The following is a 25578-nucleotide window of genomic DNA, read 5'->3' as shown; positions in this document are numbered from 1 at the left end:
CCCCCCTCCCCCCCCCCCCCCCCCCCCCTTTTTAAATTTAATTTAATTTTATTTAATTTTATTTTTATTACAGATCTGCATGATTCACATGGGTCAGATTTTCAGGTCGGAAAATCCGGAAAAATCACATCCCTAATTAGTGATATCTAACCACAGCGATAGTTTTGGTTAGATTTGTCTAGGTTTTGAGATATCAGCGTCTGAGTATTCATCTCAGGTTTACTTTGCTTTTTACTTTACTGTGATAGGGACTGTGCATATTAATAAGATTTCTGAAAATATGTCAGAGTTAGCCAAAATTGCTCATTTTCATCTGTAGTCCCCGGGCAGGCAATAGTTAAAAGCCCAAACTTTAAAACTAAAAGCAGTGAACATACAATCAACGATAGAAGCAGTGAAAATATGCAGATCTGCACTTCAGAAAGACAAGAGACAAGAAAAACAGCTCTTATGACACAAAATCAACAATAGCATGATAACAATCAACAAAAAGCAGGACGGCACAGCATTAGGCCGGGTGAAGAGTGGACATTATGTACAGAGCAGAGCCTATGATTAGCAGCAGCAGCAGCTCTATCACTAGGCATCATAAGGACAATAAGACAACAAACAACATGAAAACACCTCACTGTTCTGGTGTTCACAAGTTTGTTTTCTTATAAACCAAGCTCTTCATGTTGTGGAGAAGGAATGGTAGTTGTCACGTTCTTTTGTGTTGCGGTAAGTTGTTCCAGTCCTGAAAGGCCCCGACAGAAAACGCAGAAGGGCCAAAACTACTTTGTCCTCTAGGTTAGACCATCTCCTCCAGTTATTGCTCTAGTAGTTCCGCTGGTTTTTAATGTGATGTAAGTACGGAGTGGTGGAGGAGCCATATTAGGTAATACTTTGAAAAGGAGACACAGTCTAGTGTATTTAACCATGTTTTCCCAGTTTAGTAAGCTTTTTCAAAATATTCATTTTTATTGTTTGTTTATACAGGGATTCTATTGGCTTGAGCGTGGTTTTATTGACATTATTGTTTGTTAGACAGGACGGGATGGGTACGTGATTTCTTGTGATTATTTGGAATCGTGTAAAGTATCACAATTTGAAATCCAATAATTGCATTACAGTCACTAATCCCAGTAATGCTCACTTTAGCTTTGGGGGTTGTGTTGTTTGCTGACTTACTAAGAGACTGAGAGTTGATATCCGTTTGGTCTCTGGGCCTTCACAGACAGACTGGTCCAGGAGGTGTTAGCTTGGCACAGGGGGTGGAGGTGGTGGAAGGAAGCTAACTACCACAGAAAGAAAATAAATGCCTTGTTCTTAGCTGCCTGACTAGCCATTGGTTAGCCTGAACTCAAGTTTCCCGTGGGTTCTGTTTTGAGTTGGAGGGTGTCTGAACCCTGCAGCTTTGCTGCCCTGGTGTGCTGCATGCACTTAGTCACCAGGGCTAGGCTAGATGTAATGTACTCAATAATCTAACCAATTATTTCTGCTGATGCGTAATTAGAAATGTAACTTTACCATCTTGCGATACGGCCGCCTATAAAACGTTACACACATTTCGCACAAAATCACAAACATTACAAGGAATGCAACGAAATACTCACCTCTCACCCTCCTCTTCTTCCTTCCTCCATGCTGAGGTGCCATCCATCCAACTGCTCACTGAGCTGCGTGTGTTTATGGGTACGGTTGGTGATTGTGGTGGGGGGTCTAATTCAATTCACCAGCAGCCAGTTCCAGTTCACATTAACACAGTTTAATAAAAGACTATTCAATTAGCTGGAGAGCTCCATGTGAGTGTGTGCAGAAACAGAACAGTGACTGTCATTGATGGAGCCACACACTCCAATTAGGCTCACTGTTCGACGTCTCATATGTGCAATGCCAAGTTGGCTGTGGGAAGAGAGAAGAAAAGTAGAGAGGCAAACAGCGAGGGAGAGAGAAAACTGTAGGGTAAAAGATTTTAGCAGTGGGTGAACTCCAAAAGAAAGTAGGTACATGTGTAAAAATGTGTGTTTGTGTGTGTGGTGTGTCTGAGCATTTTTATTTGACTGCATGCGATTTCTACACATGTCTGACTTTACTTGAATTGATCCCCATTAAGTCTTTACAAAGGGCAGCAGTTTGTCAAAGTCTGACACCACCTCTGATTTGCTGACACCTCTTCAGTTGGGTGAGAAAGAGCAGCCGACAAACAGCATTTCAAGAGCCGAACAAAGGAGACGATGCAGGGCTGCTAAAACATATACATTAGGCTCCGTGGCTGACTGTCAAACTCAAGCTACAGGATGTCTGAGAGGTTAACGCTCTGGCATTAACTAAAAAAAAAAAAAAACGTTTTTCAGACAAACACCTGCACTTAGGTGGGTGGAAAAAAGCAAGACAATTACTGTATGCACCCCCCCGCCTCCCCACTCCCGACAACACACACATATACACACACACACACATCATTCCTATGCTTTATGCACATATTCTCCAACCATCTGTAGTCAACTGGGCCCAGTAATTGTCTAGGACTAGAAATCAATAGTGGCGCATTGTGAGGTGTGAGCAGCCATCTTCTAACCTCGCACCCTGCAGCTGTCTCCCCCAATCAAAGCCGGGCCGGTTACCACGGCAACCTCAATCCCCAATCTTTCACAGTAATAAGGCGGGAAAAGAAAGGCACGGCACTGAAGGTACAAGGTTGAAAGGGAGTTGGAGAAGAAAGAGGGAGCAAAAAATAAATCGAGTTTAAAAAAAAAATTCTTTAAAAAATAAAAATAAAATAAAATTACAGGCCACTGAGAGTTTCAGCTGTGACGCACGTTCAGGAGGTAAGACTCATTCAGATCGAACAAACCTCGGCTCCCTTAAAAGACCAAACATCGCTCTCTCCATCAAGATTGTGTTTATCTTATTTCACCACAAAACCGCATTCAAAAACACCTCATAAAGCCCAGCCTTGCATTTTATTTTCACCCATTGTGCTCTCTTGTGCCGAGATATTGGTGAAATATCCTTGATATTTCTGTAATTCAGCCAATTTAATTAAAGGGGGTGGGTTTCTAATAAAAGCCAAATGGCAGATAGCAGTGCCTGGGCTTCTCGAGAGCTTGTTTAATCAGAGAATTGCTGAATGGGAGACGGCAATAACAGAGTGAATAGAGGCTGGTATTTGTAAAGAAATGTCAGGGAGAGAGAGGGGATATGAGAGTCACTGGCTGAAACCTCTAATATGGTAGTGCCTTTAATATAGGTAATATGTGCATCATGTCTGTTGGTGAGAGCTGCCTAATCCCTGGTGTGGAACTGAAGTTTGTAGTTGGAGGTGTTCGTTCACACAGAACTGGACTGACGGACGTGCACATCCACACACTGCTAAATCCCTTTCCTTGGTCCCAGTATTTCACTTTCACATTACTAGATTTCTATAATTGAGCATATATTGTATGGATTGGTCGGCTGTGCATGTTATGTTGCGGTCGATGCCACGGTGGCAAGCAGGAGTCAAACTGTGATCAACAGATCACTCCTCACAGCTATCATAAAGAAATACACTCTACTACATTCACATTGACGACCACAAGTATGTGGGCAAAACATTAATATTCTGTGTGTGTCTGCTGTGTGACTGTACACTATATGTGTGTGTGTGTGTGTGTGTGTGTGTGTGTGTGTGTGTGTGTGTGTGTGTGTGGGGGGGGGGGGGGGGGGGTTGCGATAACAATAACCCAATTCTGAGGGTGGCCAACCACGTCCATATATAAGTAGGAGAATGCATCGAGAGTCCCTCTCTTTCAGACGCACCTGGGTGGGTGGGGTGTTAAGTGTGAGTACAGAGTAGTGCTGTGAGCTGTGGCTGACCTTCAGGGTTATCTGGAAGGTTCCTCCACACCTTGCTGCTAGCACCAACCCCTGCTGTCACCATGGAAACACAGCTAGCAGGGACAATATGTGGCCTGTCCGGTGTGTTGCTCATGTGCATGTGTTCGCGCGAGCACCTCTATGTGACGACACGTACGTATAAGGGTTCACTATGGCAGAAAGACACATGAAGCACACACACACTCGCGTATTAATACATGCACACTTCAGTATTCATCTGTCCTCCACTTCATTTATCCCTCATTTCCTTCACTCTCCTTTCCCTTCTCTCACTTAATGAAACCATGAGAACGGCACACAATCAAGCCCCTGGGCCTGCACAGCATTGTCAGAAGGGTGCACACGACCCCATTTTCAGTAGTGGAAGCGTTATTAGCGTGCCGTGACAGGAGACAGCCACCCGCCAACGCACTGCAAGCACACCCACACATACACACACATACACACAAGACACAAAGACACACAACCTGCAGTTTCATCACCACTGGATCACTGGGATTTATTTCAGCGACGGCAGGGGTGTGCCGGCGCAACTTGACAATAAATCAACACATCATGCACTCTAGAGTGACATGTCAAGATTATACACTCAAAAACCAATGGTAGAGGAAGGTGTTGTTCAGTGATGGTGGATAAATAAATGGATGAGTAGGAGAAGGACAGAGGGAGGCGAAAAAATGGAAGGATCTGACATGCTCTCTCCTTCTTCACTTCTCCTCCCGCTCCTGCTTTCTTTGGGTGTCTCAGCCGTGATTCGTCTGCAAGCTCTGAAAAAGGAGGGAGGGAGACAAAGGAGGGGGGGGGGAGGGGGGACCATCAAATTAGAAAATTTACATTACTGGAACCCAAGGGGAAACTCACAAAAGTCAGGATGGCTCATGGGAAATCCAGTCCCTTGCACAAAAACACAGAAGCCAAAGAGTCACGCTGCACATTACCCAGAAAGTATCACCTCTAAATATCACTAACGGAAAGTTGAGCATTTCTCCTATTTTCCTGAAACCTAATATGGACTTTTGACAGAAAAGAGCATTTTCCTACCGCATGTAGAGTCCAACAAATATTTCTCTGTAGGTAAGCAACTCATGTCATACTACCATGGTGTTTTGGCTATCTTGTATTGACTACAGCTATCTAGCTAAATCGCCCTCCGAGTAAAATTAAGGTAAATGTTTGGGGTTGACATCTCTATCTGAATTATTAACACTGACTATCAAATTATAATTATCTAACCAAATACATGACTTGTCAAAAAAAAGAGAGAGTAAGTAAGACCATAACTGATGAAGCTTTATTTTATTATTTGATACTTGGGAAACACCAAAAACATGCTCAATGGGTACCCAGGTAGTGTTCAGATAATTCCAGCTCTGCCCCAAAACTGGAAGCTATGGTTTCAGCTATTTCTCTGACTGCAGGAGATGATCCTCACTAACTTGGAGACTCTTGGCCTCATTTGTCAGGAACATTTTTTAAGAAAGGGAACCAAATGGATATTAAATGACCAAAGTTTTTTGATGTAGACAGGCACAACTCTTACATTTAATCAACGGGTCAACACAGCACACAGATTAACTGCAGCCAGATCGGAGTGTTGAGTATGGTCATTGTTATAGAAAGCCTGACCTCTAAAGTGTTTGGTTGTAGCTAACTGGTGTTTAAGTGCATGTGGCAACACAAAAAAAGAAAGCCACTCTCTCTCTCTCTCTCTCTCTCTCTCTCTCACTCACACACTTCATCTCTAATCCAGTGAATCACAGTAGCTGCAGGGAAGGTCTGAAGTGGTTTATCGGTACAATAGACCTACACTTGAGATATTTTGGCCACACTCCTAACCTGACCGGAGTGAATTTTTGTGGAACCTACACCATTGAGCAAGGCACTTTCAATACAAGCACACTGCAGAAGCTGCAGCGTGTCAAATAATTCTCCATTCAACCTTAAAATCCAAGAGCTTGTAACTGCTTTTTGCTTGCTTATCGGCACTCTGCTCTGTTGCCATAGCACCGACGCTTAGTGCTGAAGTGAAGGCAGCGGACGAGACAGCGTGTTCATGAAGAAGGGAGAAAGGGAGTACAAAGAACCTTATTTAATTTATTAGTCCACACAAAATTTGAGAGGAATGGAGAAGAGGGGCTGAGGTGGTGTGTATGCAGTGTGTGTCTTTATTTGACGCAGTGGTTAGAGCAATAGGTAATGCTACAGAACATTTTGAGATTTCATTTTAAACATTTTGAATAATCTAACTTCAGTTTATTATATGCCTGCTTAAATGAGACTACTGTCTTTGCTCGTTGGCATAGTTTCATATTTTCCCCCCACAATGTAAGCTCCATTCTCCTTGTTTCCCTGTCTTGTTTTATCTGCTGCAAATTGATTTCCTCTGCAAGAAATGAATAATAAACTATAACTGAAGGTGGCTTTTTTTTTTTTTACAAAGAGGTTAAAATTTAAAACACAGTGAGAAAGATTTCAAAGTGGTGTGGGATCATAGTTCCTCTGTGAGATTTGACTGTGAATGTAAAAGACATTTCCTTGACACTAACTTGCAATGTAACCAAAAATAAAAAAACAAGCAATGAAATGTGACAAAAGTAGATTATTTTGATGGCTTAGTAGACAACTTTGGTTAGTTTCCAGATGGAGAAGTCAATTTCAAAAAGAAGAGAAGCTCCCAACTTATAATGGTACAGCTACTAAACTTTTAAAAGTTGCCAAATAAATTAAAGCGTATAAGGTCCACTCCCACTCTATCATAATTATGTTAGGATAACTCGTTTTGGAACAAAACTCTGCACAAATTAAAAGGAGAGATAGAAATAGCTCAGTTGCAGATTTGATGTTTGTGCATCAAAATACTTCTGAAGTGACTTTGGCAAGGTTCTAAAATGAGATAAGAGTATTTAGATTTGTCTATGTGTGCTGATGTAGTGTAAGAAACGATCATAGCTGATTATGTTTTAGAAAGCCAGCCTGCTATAGGGTACAACCCAACACCTCGAGTGTCAATGTACAAAGACACAGTCGCAGGAAAAGACACAGGGCGACCCAGGGTTAGTGAAGAATTAGCTTGTGGCTGCTGGGTGGGCTAGTTGGCATGCTAACTATCTCGGTGCTCGGCTGGCAGACGGATATGCTGGCGGGCAGGTTAGCTGTTCACTTGCCAAGTGCATCCGAGGGCATCGCAGCCTGTGCCATTGAATTGGAGATGAGCGGCAAATGTGACAAGGGGATTTAGCTTTACTGTTCCACTCACGTCCTGAGATATAAAGGAGGACAGTGTGTGTCTGCATATGTGCATGAAAGCGTGCTATTTGTGTGAAAGTGGCTCTGTTTGTGTGTGTGTGTGTGTGTGTGTGCGGCAGCAGGGTGTGTAGGTATTGCCACACTCGTATACAGCAGTGTGATGGGACATTATGCCTCATGCATAGTGTATGAAGTAGTTCCTGAATTTCAAACTGACCCCTAGCACCTCCCACAGTACACACAGTTCAATTTAGTGCCCCAGGTCCAAATTTGGACTGTCGCCATCCACACTTGGATAATTTAAAGACAGGAAAAGCTTTTTATGCACGACACCTTGGGCAGGGAGGGCAGCCAAATATTCAAGCTCAAGGTCTGCACTGAATTTAAGACGTACACTTAGTCGCCAGTTTATTAGGTACACCAAGCTAAAGCTAATGCAGTCTAATCCAAGAGTAATAAACCACAACTGCAATAAATCCTACCCTCATGAAGGTTTTAATGTTCAGTTTTTGCTGAAACAGGTTTAAAGAGGTGCTGATTTAACTTTATGGTAATTCTGGAGGATGTAGTTTGTGGTGCTGTTTAATTGTACTGTGTCATAGTGAGGGGGAGATGATCATTTCTTGTGTAGCACAGTTTAGTGGGTTTGTGAAGTGAAAGGCTTTCATTAATGAACATATTAGTTAGCATAGTGCAGTGTTCATTTTGTCAATAAAAAGCTATGGTAGAAAATATTCGTTGAAAGCTATTTTTCAACAAACATGAGACTAAAACGAAATAAAAAGTAACTACAGAAAATGAGAGAGATCATGTATTCATTAACATTAGTAATTAGTTAATTTGTCCGAAATCTTATTCAGCAACCTGCTTGCATCTGTGGGACCACAGAATGTAGCCTATAGAGCTCCTGATTAGAAAAACAGTCTCCTCTGCAAGCCAATCATCTCTCTTGTTTAGATGTTGATTTAGCAGCTTGACCTGCTGCACTACCGTTAACAAGATGCATCCTCTATTCAGTAACGAAAACATGCAGACCAGCACGCCATTTAGAAAAAGATAAGGTAAAGTAAAAATATCAAGCGGAAGGAATGAGTAAGTTCCAGGATTAATATTGTTATTTAAATCTTCTTCTAGATGCCCATAAAATCTCCTTCTCCTCTCAAGTTAAACCCAGAAAATCAACAGAATTTTGGTTAAAGATTGAGTGAATCCACCTCAGAGTGAGCGGTTCTGTTGAAATGACAACTGGATTTCGTGAGGAGAGTCGGCCTGTTGTACAGAGTGACGGTGCCTTTTCCACTAACCTCGTGATAGATGAGAACGACACCTGTAACCCTGGTAACCGTACACAAAACTGGCGACAGCTTCAGCCTCACAATGCTTAGAAGACAAAAATTAAAAATGCACAAAAAAAATCATACTGTTTTAGTTTTTATTGACTGAAACAAACAAAAATCCAACTACAATTTGACTAAAACAATATACATTTCCGTTAAAGTCTAAGGCTAAAACTCAGGTGCCAAAATTAATGTTTTTTACCTTACCTTAGACTATTTGACAGATCTAAGCGCTACGATATCACATCGGGACGTCAATTTATTTGTAAGGTCAAAACAACCTCAATGTGATTTGTTTTTCCTTCATCTTATGCTTTCTCAACCTCTTCACATGAGCTGGAACAATTTTTCTTTACACAAGTTGAACCAACAACTTCACTTTATTATCACTGACTCTTGCTGAGATTGAAAAGTGTCTGTTGAGATTAGATTTAATACACACAAAAAAAACACTGATTCACAGACAAGTACACACATACACACACGCAAAGACATGTTTTCTTCCACCTGCCAGTTTCCATCCAATTAGTGAGCAGTGTGAGGAGTAGATAGATTTTTGTGTTCGTTGGCCAGGAATCAGCTTTGAAAAGCAGCAGCGTAGAAGCAACAGTGTACACACGCTGGGTATGTTCACACCTCCCCAGTCATAAGCTAATGGGCAACATACAGACAGCAGACCTACATGTAAACACATGTGCAACAAATATAAGGGGGCCGTCACTCTCTCTCTCTCTCTCTCACACACACACACACACACACAGGCCTTTTCTCTGTGAAAAACAAAAATAATAGACAAGTAGAAAATCAATAACTGTCTTCTCTGCTCAGTGCTAACAGCACTCAGCTCTCTCCCTCTCTCTGGACAAACACAGACAGTTGCCAGGCAGGACTGTCAATCACAGAGTGGCCAATGCTATGGCTGCTTTATAAACACACAGCCTTTCACTGATTACACGCTCAGTGAGACAGACAGACAGTTAATCAGTCAGTTGAGGAAGCCTCTTTTAGTCAGTCAGTCAGCTAGTTGGTCACATTTACAGGACCATCTAAACGGGTTCATTCAGTCCGTCTGTATGTTGGCTGGTTAGTTAGTTAGAAGAAGACTGACTGGACCATTTACACCACTTAGTCATTCAGGCGGAAAGGAGGTTTAGTCAGTTACGTTGCTGTATAGAAGCATTCAGTTGCACAGTCTGTAAATCATCAGCCATCAAACGGCTAAAGATACAGACACTGATTTAATGCATCAGGTATAGTGACTGCTTTGACAAAAAGTCAGTTGATAACTAAGTTGGATATAAAGATGTTTTTATTGGGTGGATTGCCACTGAATTTTGTACAGACATTCACGGTGCCCAAAGGATGAATCGTGATGATTTTGGTGATCCCCTAGCTTTACATCCAGCACCACCAGCTGGTCAAAGTTGTCACTTATGCAGTAAAATAACATCTACAAGATGAATTGGCACTAAAGACAACTGTTGGATGGATTACCAGGCAGTCGGGTTCACATGATCATGGTCCTTGTGAACTTTGGTGATCTCCTGTCGTTCCGTCTAGCAGCGGTTGAATAATAACAATAATAGCAGTAAAAGAACATGCATAAACGATTAAATGTAAGAGGAAACAATTCAGGTCAAAATCTAAATTTGTATGAGACATTGGTTTATTTTTGTAACAGGTTTTCTTTACAACAAACATTACAGACACTCTAACAGCTGCTAGAGTGACTATAGTCTTGTAGTCTTGTTTTAGTATACAAATCAATATTATTTATGAAGCGCCAATTCATAATAAAAGTCATCTCATTGCACTTTTCATATAGAGCACGTCTAGACCGTACTGTTAAATATTACACTACAGCCAATTATAAAAATATGTTCAATGGTCAAACTATTCAAAAGGACTTAAAAGTCATAGAATGTCAAAAAGAATATGCAAATAAAGAGAGGACCTCATGCCTAATCATGTGAGCAGCACGGTGACAGACACCTGAAAATATAAACTATCAAGATTACAGGGAACGAGTATTTAACATTCAACAGATAGATTTTGGGTGGAGTATCTCTTTAAAATGAAAGGGAACCATCCAGGGGTGCGTTTCCCAAAAGCATCATTGCTAACTATGGTAGCAACTTCCTTGGTTAGAACTATGCAGTTGTGATGCAACTGTTTCCCAAAACCCCAGTTCGAACTATGGAGGTAACTAAGTTGGTAACTTACATGGTACGAACCATCGTTAAACAGGTGGTATTATGCTCATTTTCAGGTTCAAAATCTTATTTAGGGGTTGTACCAGAACAGGTTTACATGGTTTAATTTTCAAAAAACACCATATTTTTCTCATACTGCACATTGCTGCAGCTCCTCTTTTCACCCTATGTGTTGTACGCTCCGCTCTTGAGCTACAGAGTGATGCATCTTACTTGTACAAAATCTTTGTTGGGAGTTGCACATGCGCAGTTCCCAGGTAAGGACTACTAGCCAATCAGAAACAGAGAAGGGCGGGTCGTAAGAAACAAGGTAGTGTGATCCTAATCAAAGCCGCTTCAGACTGCGACTGTAACCTAGCAGATGGTATAAGTTACTGAAGTCCACAACCACACATCATTGTTCCACATCTTACCATAAACCACTACAAAAATCACCATATTTCAACTCAATTTTACATAAAAATTGGCTAAACAATTTGAACGTTTGCTCAGTAGCTTTCACATCAGGTGTAACATTAGCATTTTAGCTATAACTTTGCTGTGTTCGCCAACGTTTACAACAACTCCGCACTTGAACAGTCTGTGAAGTTACATTTCTGTGTTTATTTTAAATATAATTCACAACCAATAAAGCATACTTACAGGTTGTGATTGTGAATTTCCAGGCACAAACAGAGTCCGAGTTGCATCGTCTTTTAACGTTGAACTGTTGCCGGTGTTCTGACGATCTATGCTGCCTTGCCGATAAATGCCACAATCGATAGACTCGACTCTACTCGGCCCTGCTCCGTTTTCCATTGCAGATAGAACCCAGAGATAGTACGTAGCTTGTCGTCATAGCGACGCCACACACAACTGCCGCGACGTAATGTTCAATGCGACACACACACACCAGTGATCCACACAGCTTTCTCTTTTTTAAGTTAAAACGTTTCAACATTACTCAGAATGTAAAGACAGATAAGCGGTATGAAAACCTTCCAGCTGTGTTTTCCTCTGCCGTTGTTGCTGCAGCGGTCTGTGTGACGGCGGGAGCAGAGGGCTCTGTGAGCAGGCAGCTGGCCGGCCTCACACGCTCCTCCCGCGGGTCGGCACAGGAATGATGTTCTTTCCTCAACTCCGAAAACTTTCAAGCACATTTTTGTTCCGCCATCACTTCTCGTAAAACTATCAATATTCGAAATCTACACAGCTGATTTCTCACCTCAAAACTTCTCAGAAGTGGATTTAGTGATGAAATTACATACGAAAACTGTAAAATATAAAACTTTCTGTTGCTGGCCTCTGTCTGGCGCACGCAATGATGATGCAGTGACTAGTGACGATTCTCTCTGACCAATCAGCAGTCTGTCCTGTTTTCACGTTACATTTTAGTATCACCTCAGCTCACTTGGAACTTCAACCGAGGTGAGGTGATACGAAAAAAAGTACCTGCAAGCAGGTACAGGTACAACATTTCTACAATGGAAACCCGAACAAAGGAGAGTCGAACCAAAGGGCCTCTGCTCAGACTAGCTTGGTTTGAGGGCGTGCCTGACCCCACTAGCCGCTTGGCAAGCTTGGCAAGCAGATTAAACATATTTTACTAAATGTTTTGTAATCACTTATAGTTCTTATTTTTTTCTTCTAAAACGTTGCTATTGCTGTAAAACAGTTATACATTTAGGTTAAATAAAATGATTAGGTTATTTATTATTTATATTGTTGATTTTATTAATACTACTGTTGATTTTCTTGTTAATGCCGGTATACGACTATAATATGAAAACACTAAATAATAAGTTAGCGTAATAATGTCACTTAATATCGGTCACAACCGACATATTTAGGCATAATATGACAACGTTTTGTGAGTTTTCTGCTTTGAAAGTCAGACAGTTTTAGGAAACAGTCGTACTTTAGATGTTGGTTAGTTTAACGATGTATCTTACCAAGATAGTTCAATGCTACCTTCTGTAACCCTAACCCTAACCCACCCTAGGTCTCTCCATGCCTAGTGGTCTAAACCCATCTTGGGGACCTTTGATGCATGTCACCCCCCTCACTCTCTCCATACATGTCTATTTATACTGATAACTAGGGCTGCACCAAACGATTATCTTTCAAATCGATTACTCTAACGATAATTTTTTTCGATTAGATGATTAATGACTCATTTACTTATGATTATTCTAAAGATCATTCTATTAATATAACAATAAATTTATCAAAATAAATATCAAAAACTTCAACCCTTTCCTGAACTAGAGAATCAGTATTTGTACTGAAGTACTTGTTATTATTTATATCACTGGAGTAATATGCAGTAATATTATCACCGGCAAATGTGTTTTTGCATCAGTGTGGGGCAAAGAAAATAACAACAGACTGTAACGTTAGTTTCATTTTTGTATTTATGTACTCATAAGTGGCCGTTAAATAATCAGAAAATGTAAAATGGCCGAACGTTAGATGACACATGGTGTAACGTAACGACAGCAGCGGTGCAGAAATTACTTTTAACAATGACATCGATGAATAACTCCAGCACTACTGGAAACTAAAAAAGGAGATTGTTCAACTGTGTGGGGCATTGTGTTTGGATTTAATTGAACGTGTTTGTTTGTCCAAATTATTTATTTATATTATGTATTTATATCTGTCATATTCTGTAGTGCTGTCAGACTGTTCTTAAATGGATTCTCTCACATTTTGCATTCCTATCAATGTAATGCCTTTGTCAGGGTAGATTTAGTGCTTGTCAGTTACATTTATTATCATTTTCATTAACATGTTTTGCCTACTGCCCACATGAGATTGTCACACTCTGGGTTAGCAGGAAAAATTACATTCCTTAAAAAATGACCCGAAAATAAGCTATTCCTTCAACATAAAAACTTGACACACCCGTTCACATAAACTGAAAGCCAACTGAGCCCATGTCAGTGACATCAAGCATCAAGCAGCTAACAAGTCTAACAATATGATGATGAAGATGATAATGACAATTCCATTCACAACACCTCAGCCTTCACCTAGCGAGTCCCTTTGTCACAATTTTCCCCCGACACTTTATCTGTACCCAAATGAAGTAAGACGCATAGCAGCTCCAACCTGGCAAGAGGCATGGATCACATGTTTAGCTGGATGCTGATTTCAGAGAGCGCGAGAGAGAGAGAGAGAGAGAGCGAGAGAGCAAGAGGTTGTTGGAGGACGGAGGGGAGGGACATGAGAGAGCACAGCTAATCTTTATGTGGCCTGTGCCTTCACGGGGTGGTCGCCTTGGAGATGATGGATGTGAAGGAGAGGTGGGATGGACGGAGGGAAAGAGAGAGACATAGAGAGAGTGTGAGAGCTTTTGTGTGGGCAATACAGATGGCTATATGATATTCACAACGCAGGCGTATGTCAATATTTGCCAAAGTACTATAATGGTATGAAATGATAATTTAAAAAAACAACACCTATGAAGCAAGTAATCTTAATAATAATAGTGATTTGTGGAATGAAAATGGAAGGCAAAAAAATATATGAATGTTATGTCAGTATTGGTTCAATTTTGCATCACACAAAAGCTATAATCGGTGGAGGAGGTATGCTGGTATTCCATAAAGGAGATATTAATAACGGATATTACAATATACAGAACTGTCTGGGTGTGTGTGTGTGTGTGTGTGTGTGTGTAGGACCAGATTGCTGCTGTATAGAGTGGCTCTGTTATCAGATTAGAGTTAGCAGGCAGGACAAGGCTCACAGTGGGGCTTACCACATGCAACTACTGATAGCCATACACATTCATACACACACATTTCTGTTATTTTCTTATTTCCCCCTCTATTTTACAATCCTACAATCTGACATATTGTTGTCTCTTGTTTCTCTTTCCCACAGTAGTGACTAACAGAGACTCGTCCTCTCCTCTTTCTTCTTCCTTCAGTACTTTCTGACATTCCCCCACCTCTCCTCTTCCCTTTATTCATCCTCTACATTCCTACTGTATCTCTCTCTTACAGTTTTCTGTTAACCCTTCACTGACGGGCACTTTTGAGCCCCTTTCTCCCCCACTTTTCTTCTCTTTCATCAGTCTCCATCCATTCTCTCTCTGAAAGGCACCTTCTCTTCCTCTTTCATCCCTCCTACAAAGACTCATCCCTCGTTTTTTCCTCCTTTATTCTCTTCCCATCAATCAAATTCTTCACCTGGACAAACTGAATAGGTTTGAATGAAGACGTCTTGATTTCTTTGTTTGGTTTTGCGCTGGGCAGAAGATGGGGAAATGGCAGAGTGCCGTTACTGAAGCGATTCAGTTCTCGGATTTTGTTAGGACTGAATGTTGTCTGAGAGGTGCTTAAGACGCTCCTGGCACTACATTTAGAAATGGACAGCTTCCTACAAAAACACTGGTGAGTTAGTTTGTGGTTAAAAGTGGCTGTAGTGGAAAATGTCAACCGATGAATGTTTTAAAGAAGAAGGGGGAATAGCTCAGATACTAACACACATACACAAATGTTCACATGCACAGATTTACTACACAAACAGGGCACAACTGATGAAGCTGACATTAAGCGGGGGACCAATCCATCTGCAAACCCATGTGCTCCAAACTCCCGGCCATTTTCTATCACACACCCATACTCAACCATATTATTTTAATTTTTCTAATGCCTTTTTCCTTTGTCCTCTGTAACTAAAACTTTAAAGGCCTTAAAAAGGAGCTCAAGATGAGAAGCAATACACTTTGTACTGTAATGCATTCCCTGCCTGCAAACTCTAATGTTGACCATCATACTTGCATACCTAACCTCAAAGTTTACTGGGATCACAAGTCACACTTAATTTTCTAATTGAATAATAAATGAAATTTTAACCCTTTGTCTAAGAAAATGTGGGAAAACTGTAAAAAACCAACATGCTGAATACAATTTCCCAGAGCCCAAGGTGAGCCAAGAAGAGTGGTTTTCTGTCGATCAAGAAAACTATTTAATCGAGTTAAATGTGATCCCTAACCTTAACTAAAATATTTTTTTACCCTAATTCTTAAATCCAGCCTAATAGGTGTGTGCATAAGTGAGTCAGTACTGGAAGAACTCCTGCGTTCTTCACCGGTGTTATTCCATCTATAGCTTTCTGTTTTAGTGGATACTGTTGCATGCAAGGCCTGTGTGAAGCTCACTAAAAAAGTCAACACCAGGCAAACATTTCCTGGCAAAAGGTGCAAGAACACACACCCACATGCTCTCTAGTGTCAACTCACTGCAGCATCTTGATGATGAAATAATACTTATTCCCAGTGTTATTATGTTATTAAAGTCAAGTTGAATCCAGTTGGATGCATACACTTCAAATAGTTTAAGAACATCTTTCTCTTTCTCTTGTTAATCTCATTTGTTGATGCCAAGCACGTGAACGCTTGCTTATCCCACCAGCTGTATTTACATCCTGGCAGGACATGTCTAAGCACTGCTGTGGACACACACTAGGGTTTTTAATTGCCCAGTACAAACACAGGTTTTTACTTCACCGCATCATAGATTGTTCAAACCGTGAGCATAATCCTTGGTGCCTTTTGTGGGTTAGTGCGGTCTGTAACCATCCATCCATCATCAACCGCTTATCCTGCGTACAGGGTCGCGGGGGGCTGGAGACAATCCCAGCTGACATCAGGCGAAAGGTGGGGTACACCCTGGACAAGTCGCCAGTCCATCGCAGGCTGTCCTGTAACCTTCCCACAGATTTGTACTTATCTCCGTGTGGCTCTATTTTTGGCAAAATTTCCTGCTTCTTCATGGTGATTACTTGTTCTGCTAACAACATCTTCTTTTACAATCGCTACACCGGTCCAAGGTCCAAAATGTGACAGATATTAGAGCTGGGTGATATGTTGTTTCTTATTTCACAGTTTTAATTATACTTCATTCTCCACCAAGTGTCACTCACTTATTGAATCAGCCTCCTTTCCCTTCAGTTCTCTTCACACTCACAGATGTAACGTACCTCTGTTGCAAATACGTTAACGTGCCGTTAACAGATATTACTGATGTGTACACATCATAATGGGGGACTACTGAAATGAAGTATCCCTTTGACAAACAGTGAGCTCATCATTAAAGTTAGGGTAGGTAAGTTTGAGAGACTAGCAAGAAACTGCTAGGTTTTGAAAATATCCAACAGAGAAACTCCCACCCCCTCCCTTCAGGGCTCCTCCAAAGCTACGCCCCCAAAACATGGCACAGCCAGGGTACGAGGAAGGAGAGGCAGGACAGGCAGGACGAAGTGCAAGCTAAGGAGTATATATTCTAGGACCTGCGTCAAGCTTCAAGCTCCAACAACGGCATATGAACAGGTATGAATATATAATATCAGTATATTATCTCCCAGTGTACTTGTCTCAAGGTTTATCTGGTGTTTGAGTCAAGTTTCCCCCTAAGCCCTTTGGGTGTCAAAAATAAAGTGCTATATAAATGCAATCCATCACTATTGTTAATACTTTATTATTATTGTTTACTGATTACACCACCACTGACTACAGCTCTGCTTCAACCACTGGCTCACCTGTGTTATGTCTGTTGACCTGGTGTGCAATGTGGACCTGAAGTCCTGTTAGAGAACAATGAAGCCCTGTTCAATAGAAATATCTAATCATGTTGAAGACTGTTCTGTCTAATTACACCAATCTTTCCAATTTGAGGTTCTAACAACTATATATTCATTTACAGGCCAGAATCTGAGGACTGTGGACAACATCCAGACTACTGTGTTTCCATGCACCGCACACGGCTGACCTTCCAGGCCCAGGACAGAGTAACAGACAGTTGTGGTAATGTGGAGCACTTGGTCACAGAGTTGTGATACTGAGTTGCTTTGTTTGGAAGACATGTGACTGTTCTTCTGATCCACTAGGACAATAAAGAGGTTTTATCCCTAGCAGGGTGTAAGATGTAATGTCACTAACTGACACAGTGCTATACAAATAATTTCATCCACTGTGTAGATGAATACATGTACATAGTTTTTATTTTATTTCCAGGAGGGTAGATTTTCCCTGTTCTGGATAATATTTTAATAATTTTTAAATAAAAATGTTTAAATGATAAATGTCTTTTCTTTACACTTGCAGCGTAAACAATCGAGCAACTACATTTATGTCTTATGTCTCCAATAATGACAGCCAAATGTGGTATAACGCTTGTTTATTATTATTATTATTATTATTATGACTAAAACTACAACCTATATCAGAAATAGATAACTTATAAACATCATCTCATCATTATTAAAATTAAGTATATACAGGGTGAAAGATATAGCATCGTATAACATGATTACCACATTTCTAAACCAACAAGATTACTTTTAGTTGTCCACCTTGCCATACCTAGCAATACAGTTGGGGCAGGGACAAGTGCCAGAACCCCATGTTGACGGTGATCATCGTGTCTCCTGGTTCTGCTTCCAGGCATCTCCTCAGTAGCAGGACACAACCAACTCTCTACCTTCAATGAGTACAAGCTCCAGTTCCTGGAATTTTTGTTGTACACCTTGCTGTACCTAGTAATACAGAAACGAGTATCAGCTTAGTAATAAGTCTGCAATACCTGACATTCTTCTCTTATACAATAGTTAGCATTTTTACATAAAATGCAATCAAAACAATAATCTATCTGTATTCCTCATACTGTTACTCAGTGAACATATAAACACAGCTTGGACAGAGGGTAAGGCTAGTTATAAAAATATCTCTTCGACACACTTCTACACCTAGAGTTTAAGTTTAGAGGCTAACTTTCCAAGACAGCAGCGCTGCTGATTTACAACTCAGCTGCTGATACTGATAATAATCGTTTCTGGCTCATTACACCAGCGTACACTTTCACTGTTGTAGCTACCGTCACCTATATGCTAAGTAGGTAACTTCGCTGGCTAGCAATACATACTTCATGAAAGTAACAAATTACCATCAAAACGAAAAGGCCAGATTACATTACCTGTCAGCAGACATAAAGCATGGTGTCACTTTTCAGCCCCTTGGGGTCCCTCAGTTGTTTGCATTGTTGAAAAGCTACGCCGACATTGACTCCGGTCTGACCTCTCCTAGCTTCGCGACGGGTCTGAGTGACCGTGTGCGCACATGTAGGCAGGTAGCCATGGTAGCGCGGTTGAGTGCTATTTGGTCCGAACAGAACGAGTGTCTGTTTTTATTGCAGCCCTATGAGGTCTACAGACACTCCATTTTTTAAATCTCTTTTTCAGAGCACCTAACTTTTTAATATGTATTGGTATATAAAGACAGTTTCAACAAATCTGACAAAAAGTGTTTTAGAAACAACTTGCCTACCTTGCCTTTAACATGCAACTCTATCAATCATTCTCTCTATTTCTGACTTATTAACTTTAATTAAAAAGGTATCTCAGTCACTGTCAGTTTCTAGAGCCAGGGTGTCAACGTTAAAGCACTGTTGAATTCACTTGTCATTTCTGAGGTTGTAGTTAAAGGTAATGCACTGGGCTGCAATAAACTGTTAGGTGGTTCTATTTTTCCCAACCCATTTGCATATTATCAGCCCCCCACAAGGGCTCCAAGTATATGTTTTAACTGTTGAAAACTCATGCCAATTTCAAACTGTTCAAAGACTATAATTGAGAATAAACATATGTCTGATTACCTTTAAAAATAGCACCACTATACACATGTACAAATGCACCTTTTCCACATCCTTTTTTGTTTCTGCAATGCTCCATAAGCCTTGGTAATCAAGGCACAATCAGAGTGGCACTTAACCAAGCATCTCAGAGGACAGCCCGTGCTCACACTCACACACTCACACATCAGGGTAGACAAATACTGCGTTCAGGAGACCGACTGGTTCAAGTGGGTTAAGTATGTGGGATACACTGGCAAGTGTTGCGCCAATGCCGCTGGCCCCTGCTAATGGTATTAAATGGCACAACGCTAGCACTAGCATTCTGCAAATGGCTACTGCCTTGAAGTATTGTGAAGGAGGGGTGACACTTACAGTAAGTGGTGGTTTATGAAACGTTTGTTCTTGAATGTGACTTTGAGGACGGATGTCTTTTGTTTCACAGAGGAGGAGGTTGAAAGAGAGAATAGATGATGAGAGGTAAAGGGTGGACTGGCAACTCTCTCATGGGCTTACACTCACACAAACACATGAATGCAGGCGCACAAACACACATGGAGTATAAAAACTTCCAATGACAAAGACCATTTTGTGACAATATATAGAGATACTGTCTAACGTCACACCTAAAAGAGACAAAACCCACAAAGCTTCATGGTAACGCAGGGCCTTGGTGAGCTGACATTTACCCTGCATCCCTAACACACACACACACACGCACACACCACTTACACACACACACCAGTCACACACATAAGGTCCTATATGCATGACAATGGCCCAACTAGAGACACTGACAGGAGAGGGACGGGGGAGTGATAGCAGAGCGGAGGTGCAAGGCCATATCCTGAGGCAACTGTCTTTAATGGATGGCAGAGGGCAGCGTGTGTGAAAAATGTGTGTGCATGCATGAATCATAAAACATAAAAGAACTTTTGAGTGACATATAAGGAAGGCTGCGCCACTGTAGATAGTGAGTTGGATGGACTTCAAGCGGGAGACAGAAAAAGTGAGATAGATACTCTAGTGATGTTCAGATCAAGACACTGGCAGAGAAAAGACAGATAAGCAGGCCGCTGGTTTCATTGGCTGATTGATTGACAAACAGACAGGCGGACAAAGAGTAAGATATATACAGTAGGGCCTACATGAATAAACTCTTGGAAAGTCATACAAGCCAGCGGTAGCTGGGCAGAAGTGATAGAACCGATCCTGGCCAAGACAGTATGGGCCTGGTGGTGAGATTCACGTATACACATGACTTCATGATACACAATTGAACAAGACTGCAGAATACAGAAAACACCACAGGACAATGAGGAAAATAGACAGATGATATTCGATAGGCATCAAGCTTCATATACAGAATGGGACAAAAGAGAGAAAGATAACTATATTTAATAAAAGCATGAACCATAAGGTATCAACTTCAGACAAAGATTAATTTTGTGGGGGGAAAATACAGCATTTTCCCTTTAATCACAGGGAAGAATGCATCTGCTTTAGAAAATCCTTATGAGCACATACAGATAACAAAAGAACAGAGCTTTTAAGCTGTCAGGAGGTTTTCAGCAAGGCTAGAAGCTTTGCTGTCTATTGAGCAGTCGTGTTATTGTCGCACAAAGCTGAAAAATTACTGTATCCACACATTGTGTTGTGTCTTTTCTAACTCACAAGCTATTTTATCTGCCCACGAATAGCCAGTTTATTTTGCTTGTTATTTTAAACATACCTGCCCTCTTTCCCAGAGTGCATCTCAAAAATATTTGGGTGTATTATTGCCTTGTCCTTCAGTGCAGCAGAGAAATAGTCTTTTAAAAAATTACAAAGTGCATGTGTGTCAGCCCAGTGTTAATGTAATGGAATTTAAAAAGTTTTGTTCTTATCCAACATAAAAAAAAAAAAAAAAGATTGGTGCATATGGTGTACGGGGAACTGGGAGGATACCCACTTTGTGTCGCAGTTAAAAAGAAAATTATTCGTTATTGGGGGAAGCTGGCAGAAGGTAAAGATACTAAAATCAACCGAGTAATGTATCTGCTGAATCTGTATAATGCTGGTGTATATGCGTCACCATAGCATCATGACATCATGTGATATGTACGTAGAATTTAAACATGCATTCAAGCTGGAAAAAGATCTGTTGCATGAAAACCCAGATTTGCAACCTTTGTAATGACAACCGTCTAAGAGACGAGAATATTATTTTGTAAGCATAATAAATTTCAGGGAAACGTATCTGCCAAAGTATTATGTAGGGTACCCATCTATGTATAATTTAATTTTGTTGCTGCAATCAGACAAGCCAAAAGTCATTGGCAAACTGGGTGTCTTTTTGAAGAATGTTCTTCATTTGTTTAAGCAATATTTGCTGTTTTTTCTTTACCAAGCAGTATGCCTTCATCTTGTCATTTTGTCGATTGCGCTCCATGCCATATGATTATGGTCCTGAGCAAAGAAATAAATAAATGAAATGAAATGGTTGTTAAATTGTTTCTTTTCTGATGTTTGTTGTTCAAATATTGTCGGAATGCATTAAATCAGCTTTTTCAAAAATGTACATATTACAGATGAGCTCACGCGCTGAGGCACCTATTTCAGAGAAAGGTAAAAAACCTCCATTAACAGTCTCAACCCTAACAAAATGCTTCCTCCGGGGTCTACAGAATATTATATTTCATAATGAAATATGATCCAGTGCTCTTTCTCTCATGACTAAATCTGTAGTGCATATTGCTCCCCGTTGACCCTTAACCACCTGCAGCAATACTGAAAGTTTTCCTAGTAAAACTCTCGTCCAAGTGTTCTGCTCTGCCAAGCTGCTAGCTCTGTCAGATCCATTTATAGACAGGCAGACTGGACAGCTGCCTGCGTGTCCAGAGGGGTCTTGGGACTGCCCACTCGTTTCTTTTCATTAAGGCTGACTGATCGGGAGCCTCCAGTGGCAGCTCTGCCCGCTCCTCTCTCTTTTTGACCCACTCTCAGTCATTTGAGTATCATTCCGACGTATTCCTATTTGAGTACTTACATTTTGACCCAGCATTACTACATATTAAACTCAACAAATGTGACTGTTGTAGTTTCGAAAAGTTTTTCCCCCCCCCCCCCCCCACTTGTATGATAGAATATGTTTTACATGTATGTCACACAGGTTTTTAAGTGTAAGGTCAACTCTCCTGTGCATCACAGTCAGAAAAAATCTGGACTAGATCAGTACTCTTTTGTCTCCATCTTTCGTATCTCTGTAGCTTCTTCATTCCCACCTACATTCACTGACCCCGTCTGCAGACTCTTTTTGCGCTGTATGTGACCCTGTCCAACCAATGCCGCTGGAGCTCAAAGTGAAGCATGGAAGCTTAGAGTAATATAGATGCAAATAACTACAGCAGCAAGAGGTTTTTAAATAATGCCTGACAGAACCATTGGGAGAGAGGTGACGGCTCTAAAACTACATCATAATAATAGAACAGCTTGCTAAAGTTGACTATCTGTAGAAATTTGTTGCCTGTATGAATTTGTCTGAAATGTCTACAGCTCCTAATAGGGCCTTTCCAGAACAATTTATGGCAGCCAGCAGTGGGTCTGAGACCAAGCTATGTGACTGTGTGAACAAATGAACATCAGAGGGATAGCACCTCACATGTTAGCAAAAGACACTAAGACCTAACAGAGCTCTGTTATGGCTAGCGGTGCTGATCAGAGCTAATACACTGGTTAATGTGACAGTGTGCAGTGAAGGGCAGCAAGAGAGGATTTAATATAGGAAGAGGGACGCATGGTGGATGGGATCTAGAAGAGAAGAGCTGGATCAACAGTGACAGCAGCAGGAATGATCCAAGGATGAGCAGATAATACACACGACGGGTGGATAAGAGAGAAGTAAAGAAGCAAAGCATATAATAAAGAATATCGGATGTAGGTAGTTTAATAGGACATTTATCTTAAACCTAGGAAAATTTATATGCCTTTTTAAGTAAGAGCTTGAGATAGAGCACTCAGAAGTCTTAAAGGTCAACCTGAAAATCCAACTGTCTTCAAAAGAGTAGCGCAGGTCATTCTTAAGAAGCAAGATTTAATCTGTTAGATTATCCCAATAAAGAAAGGTTAGACAGAGAAGATGTCAGAGATAAAATGTTTGGGACCAAGAGTTTTTTGGAAAAGCCACCACATTCCTGCAACTCAAAATTCATAAAAGCCAACAATTCTTAGGATTTTATGAATTTTGAGTTGCAGGAATGTGGTGGTGGAAACGTGAGTCAAGAGTTGGAGAGAAGAGTTTGTTGTGTATGTAAAGGAACTGCTCAAAAGACTTTATTTCCTAACATTACTCCAACACAACAAACTCCTCTCCCCAACTCTGACACACGAGACTGTCGTTTCTGGTTAAAAACAAAGGGTGTCACATGGTGTCAGACACCTGTGACAGTCTGAGCCTTTAGATGGCAAAAAGAAGAACTTTTTGTGGTCGTAATTTTGACGGGCGCAATTGTCCCAAAGGGATACATTGCAGCCACTGCAGCAGGTTCGCCGGCTGAAGCCATCTACTGAAAGGATTCCAAAACCTTTTGTACCTACTAGTCATTTCGACCCCAAAATATATGAAAATGTATTTCAGGTTTACAAATACCGAAATTACCCTTAAAGAACTTCTCATTTATCTTTTGAGGACAGTGTAGGGTCTATGTCTGTTCTGGTTTTCAGCCCATACGACATTCACTTAGGTTGGATGGGCGTGGTGTTGATATGTTTGATACAGACTGAAGCTTTAATTTTTATTCATTTGCCTTTTAACTCTCTCTTTGTGTCTCTTCTGTGTTATCTCTCTCTCTTTCTTTCTCTGACTCTAATTCACACTCACTCTGTCCAGGCTATGCCTGATTGAATCTGAATTAAACACGTGCATCAAAAAAGAGAAAAACCAGCTTGCCTTTACTTATAGTCTCACAATCCGAGTTTATACAACACATGGTCACAACCGCCCACCACCACCACCAAACCGACTTACGTACAAACACATCTACACTATTTTTCCCCAAAGATTCCCATCCCACTGGCAAATGGATCTTTTGAACCAGTTTAAAAAGACTGATTGCTTTTATTGTGAGCCTTTGCCTTGCTTTTATCGACCGTTTAAACTGCCAAACTCACCAATTGTTGTTTTGTGGCTTTTATCTACTTTGGAGCCATATCAGTGCGTTTTGTCACGATAATAATGTGCAAATTGCCCTGTTCATTATTGTTTTTTGATGGAGAAATTGGGTAAAATAAGCACTTTGTAGATAAGCGTAGGGTCTGAACACTATTTGCGAAAGCATCAGCAGAGAGCAGAATGCATTTCAAAGAGCTGAATGCCAAAACTGATTTTAATACACTAATAACGGTGTAATCTTCCTATCAGAAAGTTCCAAAACACAGTGCACGCCTTGTGACTTATAATTCCGCCCAATAAGCACGTCTCATTGATTTTGCTTCCTATCTGAAGTGTCAAAGTAACCAACATGCAGATCACAATCCTCAGAAGTTAACTGATTTGGTATAAGGAATAAAAGGATTATTCTTCTTCACCTTTTTGTTCCACTGTCAGTGTCACTGTTGAGCTCCTTCCAGGTCTGACTAATTAACTGCTATCCTTCTGTCTATCTTTAAAGGAAAAGGGAGCTACTCCAAGTGCTCTGGCCAAGTGTGTTACTGAAAGGGAATGAGCGATAACGGCAAAAACTAAATAACAATGGGAGTAGGAAATTGCTTGAAAGTACAGAATATACAGTACTGGACAAAATGCTGTAAAGTAAGAATGCTTTCATAAATAGAAATGTTAATAGATTATAATGATCAATTAACAAAATCCAAAGTGAGTGAACAGAAGAAAAATCTAAATCAAATCATTGGTGGTGTCATGCTGCAGAATAAATTTGAAGCCAATCAGATGCCTCCCTGATGGTACTGCATGATAGATAAGCATCTGCTTGTACTTCTCAGCAATGAGGAGAACATTCATTATGACAAAATCCTCAACTTTGTTTGCATAAATGCAGTCCCAAACTTCCTCATGCTTCACTGTTGCCTGCAGACACTCATTCTTCCCTTCGGCGAACAAACTGCCTTCTGCTGCAGCCAAAAAATTTGACTCATCAGTCCAGAGCATTTTTCTGCACACCGGGTCCTGTGTTTCCGTACTTAATTGATTTGCTTGGCCTTGTTTCCATGTCGGAGGTATGGCTTCCTGGCTGCAACCAGACCTCTCGAGACAGTAGATGGGCGTACCAGGGTCCCACTGTTTTCTGCAGCTCTGAGCTGATGCGA

At 40.8% G+C, this 25578-nt stretch overlaps 1 protein-coding gene across 3 annotated transcripts in view; it reads right to left on the bottom strand.

Annotated features, from left to right (window-relative positions):
* The window catches only part of chchd6b (coiled-coil-helix-coiled-coil-helix domain containing 6b), a 187751-nt gene that overhangs the window by 49635 nt on the left and 112538 nt on the right, over nucleotides 1–25578 (bottom strand). Inside the window, exon 8 of one of the 3 annotated variants that reach the window (XM_046029093.1) lies at nucleotides 4330–4628. The exons of 1 other annotated variant lie outside the window; for it this stretch is intronic. In XM_046029093.1, the coding sequence (XP_045885049.1) occupies nucleotides 4605–4628 (24 nt within the window). In that variant the 3' untranslated portion in view covers nucleotides 4330–4604. Of the gene's footprint in view, nucleotides 1–4329; nucleotides 4629–24837; nucleotides 24964–25578 lie in introns of those variants that run through there. One more of the 3 variants, XM_046029095.1, reaches the window with a different exon arrangement.

The sequence above is a fragment of the Micropterus dolomieu genome, linkage group LG18, assembly GCF_021292245.1.
Source record: "Micropterus dolomieu isolate WLL.071019.BEF.003 ecotype Adirondacks linkage group LG18, ASM2129224v1, whole genome shotgun sequence".
In the NCBI taxonomy this organism is placed as follows: domain Eukaryota; kingdom Metazoa; phylum Chordata; class Actinopteri; order Centrarchiformes; family Centrarchidae; genus Micropterus; species Micropterus dolomieu.
The sequence above is the reverse complement of the archived record's forward strand: the minus strand, read 5'-3'. Positions and strand labels throughout refer to the sequence as shown.